The 7,846-nt window shown below is 57.6% G+C and overlaps 1 protein-coding gene across 1 annotated transcript; it reads right to left on the bottom strand.

Annotated features, from left to right (window-relative positions):
• Positions 1-564: 564 nt before the first annotated feature.
• On the bottom strand, positions 565-7,646 carry NAGA (N-acetylgalactosaminidase, alpha-). Its single transcript, XM_006890177.1, has 9 exons — positions 7,631-7,646; positions 6,899-7,034; positions 6,454-6,625; positions 5,876-6,053; positions 5,430-5,524; positions 4,681-4,842; positions 2,942-3,139; positions 1,110-1,253; positions 565-705 (listed from the first exon to the last, which is right to left on the bottom strand). The coding sequence occupies exons 1-9, from the start codon at positions 7,644-7,646 to the stop codon at positions 565-567; spliced, it is 1,242 nt and encodes a 413-aa protein (XP_006890239.1).
• Between the last annotated feature and the right edge of the window lie 200 nt (positions 7,647-7,846).

Below are 7,846 nucleotides of genomic sequence, written 5' to 3'. Positions count from 1 at the left end.
CTGGCATTTCTAGAAAGAATACTCTGCCCTGAGCAAATGAGAGACCAGGAGCTGTCGCACATCTGGATTGTGTGGGGGTCTGGGAACCAGCTCTGACACTGTCCCATCCATAATCCAGTCAGTCTTACAAACCACTGGACTCAGAACTTTATTGGGGGCCAGAGGGCGCGGAGGTCTCTCTCTGACCCTCCCCTTCACAGAGTTCCCGTCAGCAGGGCCTCCCCCAGGTAGGAATGCCAAGCACACAGTTCAAGGCCCCTGACAGCAGTCAGCCCTGTGCTAGGAACCCAGGTCCTGATCTCCGGGTCAACAATGGGCCCGAGGCTGGACGCCGCTGAGATGAGTGCCCGCCTCCGGGGCCCAGGATGCTGGCTGGATTGTCCAGACAAGGTTGGGGACGGAAGGCCAAAGGCACTTGCCCCAGACCAGTTCCCAAACGTGCCGACGCTCGGGCAGGGCGTGGGACCCAGATGAGAATGCACTTGGCGTGTAATGAGGTCAGGATTGTGGCAGCAGAGTACCTGCTCACTGCCCTCGCCAAGCTGTGAGGCCCCGTGGTGCCACCTAAGTCCTGTCCATGGCCTCTGTCTCATAGTGGATGGGATACAAGTACCACATGACCACACCAGAGGGGTTGATGGTCACTGTGAATTTGGTCTTGATGTGGAGGTCACTGATGATCTCGCCTGTGTAGACGTTCTGGGCCTGCAAATTAGGGGGGGTGGGGAGAAAAGGGGACATTCCTAGTGCCACCCTGAGGATGGCCATGTGGAGACCCCAAGAGCACAGGGGCCTGGACTGTCGCCTGTGTGCTTGGGCCTCCCAGAAGTGGGCACCTGCATTTCCCATGAATGCCGAAGAGGCCCAACGGAGGCCTCAAGAACATGGTATGGCAGTGAGGGCTGTGCCAGTGAAAAGGGGGCACACCGCAGGCTGTGGGACCCCCTGACCCAGCTTGTAACAGCACCACCCACAACCCGCCATCGCCAGCTCTGGAGGAGAGCCAGGCCCCCAGCTCAGGGGAGCCCGCGTGTAAGCCAGGACCACCCTCAGCACCCAACACCCGCCCGGGGAGACTGATGGAGGGAGGCCCTGGCGGTGACCCTGACCTCATACACGCTGGCGCTGGTGAAGTTGAGCCATTTGAGGGAGGTGGAGTAGTGGTATGGCATGTCCGTCCTGCGGCTGAAGAAGACGAGCGCACTGGCCTTCTGGGACAGCGGCCGCAGGAACACTTCAATCTGGGACTTTTCCTGCGTGCGGAAGATAGGCAGTGACGAGTCTCTGCTCAGGTGGACCCTGGCGTCCTCGTCCTCCCTGGAGCTCTGGGCACCCAGGCACACTGGCGTCACCGAGTCTGATGGGCTCCAGGGGCCCACAGAGCTGAGCTTGGCCTCTGTGGCACACGTGCACGCCAGGGCCTGTGCCAGTGCCCACGCCACAGCTGACGCAGGTGTCACACACGGGCTGCTGCTCCAAAGAGCCCGGAGGTGACAGGAGGGACAGACACATGGCCGGGGGCAAGTGCAGGCCCCGAGGTGGCTCCCCAAGGATGGAGGCCACCCAGGAGGCACTCTGCCTCGAGGGGCGGAGGAGCTGGGCGTGAGGGCGCATTCCATCTTCCAGAAGGTTCGCCAGGACATCCCAGTTCTACAGGCGACTTCTGAGGTCGGACACTTCCCTCACAGGGCAGACAGCCAGGCTCGGCAGCGGCACCACTGCCCACCTGCCAGCGCGTGGCCCCGAGTGAGTTCCTCCAACCCTTGTTTCTGTTTCCTCGTTAGCAAAACAGATCGAGAATGCTCAGCGCTCAGCGCGCAGTCGGTGCTCAGCAAATACCTGATTAGTAGTAGCAGCTGCAGCAGCAGTAATGGTCGTATTAATACTAGCAAGAGTAATAGTAGCAGCAGCAAGCAGCGGAAGAGTAGCCCAGCAGTACTAGTACCAGAAGTACCAGAAGCAGTAGTAGCAACAGGTGCAGTGGTGGTAATGGCAGGAGCAGGAACAGGAGGGTAACAGTAGGAACAGGTTAGTAGCAGCAGCAGTAGTATTAACCATAGAGGTAACAGTTGTTGTTAGATGCCTTGTAGTCGAGTACGACTCACAGTGACCTTATGAACAGCACGCCTGAACCCTACACTATCCGGTACCATCTTCACAATCTCTGTCACATTAGCCTTTATTGCTTAAGTCATTGTGTCAATCCATATCCCTGGGGGGGGTGTCTTCCTCTCCTTCGCTGACCCTCCACCTTTCCAAGCATGATGTCCCTTCTCCCAGGAAAAGCCTTGCCTAGGTCCACGTCCAAAGTATGAAAAATGCAGCCTCATAATCTTGGCCTCCAAGGGGCACTCTGGCTGCACTTTCCCTAAGACCTGTTTGTTCTTTCTGCAGTCCATAGGCTATTCAGTGCTCTTCTCCAACCCCACTGTTCAAAGGCATCAATTCTTCTGTCATGCTAATTCACTGTCCAGCTCTCTGATGCATAGCAAGTGATTGAGAAGACCATGGCCAGAATCAGGCGCACCTTAGTCCTCAAACTGATATCACTGCTCTTTAGTATTTTGGAGAGTAGAGACAGTAGCAGCAGCAATGAGTAGCAGAAGTGGTAGCAATTCTCAGCTGAAACAACTCCATGCACCCTGCCAGGAGGCCCTGTCTGGATGACATCTCAGGCTCATGTAGAAGCTTATGCTTCCAAACCCAGGGACCCAGGTTCCAGTGACACTTGTGGGGGCCTACACCCCCTTGCTTAACTCCCAGCAGCCCGGTGGGGTGAGAAGGGAGCACTGGTGCAGCTCCAGGCACGAGTTCCCCAACACAGTAAACAGGCAGGGTGCCCACCTGGGGAGGACTGGGTGGGTTTGAGACTCCTCCCCTTTGGCCCCAGGACTGCAATCTCAGGCACCTGGGCCCACCTCCTCAGCCCTCGTCCTGGTACCTTGACAATCCTGCGCCCCTGGATGCCTAGGGGGTCCTGGTGGATTTTGATCATGAGTGGATTCTGCAGAATGCCCATGTCCTTGGCGGAGATGGTCCGCAGGTCTGTGGACATGAACAGAGGGGCCGCCAGCACTGTCCACAGGGCCATCTGGGACTGGGCTTCCTCGAAGCTGAGGCCAAAGTTCCCAACGAGCAGCTGTCAGGACAAGAGGGGAAGTGAGTAAGAGGCCAGGCAGGTGAAGTCTCCGTGAAGCCCACTCCCCAGTGGAGGCATTTACCCACCTGGGCCCAGTTTGTTCTTATTTTAGCCAAGAAAACGGAGGCAATGAATGAATGCTCTGGGGTATTACGATTTATAGATGATCGAGTGAGATTCGGTGGCCAACAGTGTTGATAAACCAGGATGCAGATGGGTAGAGACATTCATTCCAGGGGCCAGTGGTGGAAGTCAGGCCTCAACATCCTGCATTCCTGCCACCAGTCACCCAGCTCCCCCCACAGCTGGGACAAGTGGCCACAACTCAACACTGGTGTTTTGCTGTCAGCTCACAGTAAACGCATGTGCACAGAGAACAGCTCCACAGGGCTGGAGGCTGCGAGCTTTCTGAAGGCGCCTTTGTTGGGTTTGAACCACCAACTACAGCTTGCAGTCCAGCGTATCACCATGTGCGTCACCCAGAGACACATTAAGTACATGTTCATAAATGAACAAGCCATTCATACATGCCAGAGACTGTGCCAAGTTTTTAAAGGGTTACGTTGTTTAGCCTCTGCTACTTCCCATTTTCAAGATGACAAAACTGAGGCCCAGATTAAACAGTAAGTAATTTGCCCAAACAAGTGGTGGCGCTGGAGCGGCCTCTCCAGCAGGCCTGTTTCTGTCCCTCCAGCCAGGCCCCGTCAGCTGGCCTCACAGGGGACCTGTGCTTGCTGGCTGAGTGAAGAGGTCTGTCTGGAGGGGGGCAGGCACTGAGGGTGCTAATGAGGTATAAGGGAGCCAGATTTCATTGCGCTGCCAGGGCAGGAGGCAGACCCAGTCCTGAGAGCGTCAGCTGTGAGGCATATTCACGATGTTCACCCACCAGTGAACAACATCCACTCAGAGTCTCCACCTTCTAGAGTTTCCAAAACTCAAGCTCATTGTCATCAGTTGACCGACTCACAGCTGACCCTCCAGTGGGTCTTCGGAGGCTGTAAGTCCCACGGGATAGTGCCCGTCTTTCTCCCATGGAGCAACTGGTGGATTCAAACTGCCTGCCTCAGGGCTGGTAGCACAACTCCTTACCCACTAGGCCACCAGAGTTCCCTTCGAGAGCTTTGTTACCGTTGAGTTGAGTACAACTCACAGCGACCCTGTGAACAGACCTGAACCCTCCAGTCTACCACCTCTGACAAAGCCCAATGCTGCAGTCACTGTGTCAGTTCGTCATTGAAGGTCTTCCTCTTCTGCTGTCCCTCCACTTTTCCAAGCATGATGTCCCTCTCCAATGGACAGCCTCTCCTAACAACATGCCCAAAGTATGTGAGATGAACCTTTAGAGAACCCCAAAATCTCCTGGGAAGACTATTCACAATGGACATTCCTAGCCCCTCCTCCCGGGAACATTCTGATCCGAAGCAGAAAACAGGCTGCCTGGGAGACAGGTGCAACTGGATCAGGGACATAGTCTGCAAACATTGTCCCCAAACCTAGAAGCCAGCGAGCCCCTGGGCAGGGAGGGCAGGCATGACTGCTACCATGTCTGGGTCGTTCCAGTGCCCAGGGCCGGCCACTGGCTGCAGGATGTCCTGGTACTCCACAAACCAGTCCAGGATGGACAGCACACTGCTCCAGGAGTCCTGGATATCGTCGTAGTTGCGCCAGAGGTTGCAGATGTCAGCCAGGAGGGTGTAGTTCACCTGCGAGGCAGAGAGGCAGAGTCCAACCCACATGTCACACCTCGCTGGCTGCCGGGAGGCCCACCCAGCCCTGACTGGAGGCCGCCCACCGGGTGAGGAAGGAGCTTGTGTGGGACACTGACGCTCCAAGAGGACGTGCCCTGCTGAGGACTGACCCCAACCTTTCCGGGCTCCACTCACAATCTCCACTGCACACCCACCAGCCTTCTCCCAACTTCCTCAGAGCCTGAGGTCTAGGAATCTGACTGGCTTGCTCTTGGCATCAACCATGGCAAGGGGCCCTTGACAAAATATCAGCAGGCCCTCACTCAAGGTCTCGGTACTGGCCACCTCCCAGCCCACTGGCCTCACCACTTGCTGGAGGCTGTGCGTGACCACATGCAGCTCCCCCGCCTTGAAGGCAGCCCTTTGGCCCCCATTTCTCTACGATCCTGGGCTAGCTAGGGCTCCCCTCTGGGGTCTTACAACTCTCTCTCTAGATACCACCAACACCTGCGGACAGCTATGACAACAGCCCTGACTTTGCAGAGCCACCTCCCTGGAGCCAGGGGCAGTGAGGAGTTCTGGATGCGGGGTTCATTGCTTACCGTTGGGGGAAGGCCCCCCTCATAAGCTGGCCAGCTGCAGGAGAAGGCAATGGGGTGGCCTGTGGCATTCAGGGCAGCAGCCATCTTGGGGTACCCTGGGAAGTCCAAACCCCACGTTTCAGAGCAAAGGAGGCATGAGAAATAGGCGGGGCCAGTTCAGGGCAGCAGCCATCTTGGGGTACCCTGGGAAGTCCAAACCCCACGTTTCAGAGCAAAGGAGGCATAAGAAATAGGCGGGGCCAGTTCAGTTCAAACACTGTCCCGCCAAGTGTGAGAAAACGGGCTCAAGAGGTGTCCTCTATGTCCAGGGCCCGAGGGTGAGAAGGCTTGGTAAACACTACCACTCAGCGGCCAGAGACAGACCAGGCTCAGCCAGGTGGGTTCGGTGGGCCTCGCAGGTTACCCCTGTCTATGTACCCACTCGCCCAGCCAGTGAGGGAACCCACCTACGGCCCGCTCCAGGGGGGTAGAGTAACAGCCGTCCAGCTTCAGCATGTCCACCTTCCACTTGGCGAAAGTTTTCGCGTCCTGGACCACCCTGTCCAGCGTGGTGCCCGGGAAGCCCATGCAGGTGAAGTTACCCAAGTCTGCGTAGATGCCTAGCTTCAGGCCCAGGGAGTGAGCCTGTGGGGTGCAGACAGAGTGGAACCCTCAGGGAACCTCCTCACAGCATATGTGGTCAAGCTCTTTATAGCCTCCAGGGCTCCCCATTGCCCAGTGTGCTGGTTAGGCTTTCACCCCTTACGAAGGATTTTCCTACCCTGGGGCAGTGGCTTTGCTTCAGCCTCCTCCTCTGCTTCAAATGCTCCCTCTCTGGGATCAGCTCAAGGGCCACCTCCTCCTGGGAGCCCTCCTGGATTCCCATGATCATTAAGATGCTCTACCCAATTGCTGACCCACAACAATGGGCCCAAATTCATGGTTCTGTCCCCTGCCCCCCAGCCTTTGGTCCTCAATCTGGGACAGCATCAACGAGCCCAAAGATGGGTGAGTGAGAGCAGTGGTCCCCCAGCTGAAGGCTCACATAGTCAGCCAGGTGGGCGATGCCGTTGGGGAAACGCCTGGGGTCTGCCACCAGGTTGCCTCTCTCATCGCGTTCGCCAATCCAGCAGTCGTCGATGTTGAGGTATGTGTAGCCCAGGTCCCGCCATCCGTCCTCTGCCAGCCGGTCAGCCATCTCCATGAACAGCTGTTCGCTGCGGAGGGACAAAGGAGGTGGGGTGTCTCAGGGCGGGCCTGCCCTCCGGTCCCTTCCTCAGAGCTTCGCAGAGGTGGGTTGGCTGCTCTGAGGAATAGCCTTCGTGATCAGCAGAGGGCCGGCCCCAGAAATTCACATGAATGATGACGCAAGAGCCTTGAGCAGGGGCAAGTCACAGGACAGTGTCTGATCTGCCAGGAGTCACCTGGTCTCCAGCCTCCCTGGGTGGGCAGCCCTGGGTGTAGCCCTCAGGGGCCAGGTGCAGGCTTACCTGATGCAGTTTTTTGGGTCCTCTTTGCAGTCGATGTTGCAGCGGAAACGTTCCCAGGCCAGCCATCCCATGGGTGGGGTCTGCATCAGCCCATTCTTCAATGCCAGCACGTGGGTCACCAAGACCAGGATGGGCACTGAGAGCCACAAGTAGGGGTGTGTGTGTGTGTGTAGAGGGCTCCCCCTCAGCCCAGACCCTCACCCCACCCTGCAGAGCCTGTCTGCACGGAGGATGGGATTCTTGGCTGGAGGTGTAACTTGTTTCCTTCTGGCTGCTGGTTCCTGCAGGGCAGGAGGGTATGGGGTCCCGGGGCAACTGTGCCTATGCCCAGGCCCCCTTGTCCCCTACCCTCCACCCCATGGCTGTGTCACCACACACACCACTGGCCCTCAGGCCTCAGAAAAGTGTCACAGGTCAGCTAGGTTGACCTGCACTCAGCCAGCTCATGTGGGCCAGGCCCTTCCCTGAGGTCTAGGTTTCCTTATCTGTAAACTGGCAAGGTGGACAGTACATAAGACAGGGCCTAAGCACTGGGGGTGCGGGGTGGGGGAGGTGAGACTGGAAGTTCCTCTCTTTGGAGGGGAACTAATTCCTGGTTAGGGAGCTCCCTTCCTCGCTGCCTCTAATTTCGAGAGGAACAAGTCTTCTCGCAGGAACAAGTCTAGACGCCAGGCGTTCCTCCTGCCAACCGCCCTCCTCGCTGACCCTCTCGCCCACCCCATCAGTGGGTACCTGTCTTTAGCAGCATTGCTCCAGACCTAGCGTCTCAGGGCCCGACAGGGCTGCTCTGTCTTCACCCGCTTTCTGTGTTGGCGTCTGGAAGCTGAGAAAAGTTAGGAAAACACTTGGAGTGACCGCACGAGGGTGAGCGCTGCAGGCTGGGATCCCCACGCGGGCCCTGGGCCGCCCTCACCGTCCCAGCCACCCCGGGCAATCACTTCCCCAGCC

The sequence above is a fragment of the Elephantulus edwardii genome, unplaced genomic scaffold, assembly GCF_000299155.1.
Source record: "Elephantulus edwardii isolate Elephantulus edwardi_28Jun2011 unplaced genomic scaffold, EleEdw1.0 scaffold00086, whole genome shotgun sequence".
Lineage (NCBI taxonomy): Eukaryota > Metazoa > Chordata > Mammalia > Macroscelidea > Macroscelididae > Elephantulus > Elephantulus edwardii.
The sequence above is the reverse complement of the archived record's forward strand: the minus strand, read 5'-3'. Positions and strand labels throughout refer to the sequence as shown.

Excerpts from the sequence above, each read along its gene's own strand:
- NAGA (XM_006890177.1), bottom strand. Across the intron at positions 6,054-6,453 it reads TCGCCCACCTGGCTGACTAT|GCTCACTCCCTGGGCCTGAA; the intron begins GTGAGCCTTCAG and ends TGCACCCCACAG. Across the intron at positions 706-1,109 it reads CCAGCGCCAGCGTGTATGAG|GCCCAGAACGTCTACACAGG; the intron begins GTCAGGGTCACC and ends CCTAATTTGCAG.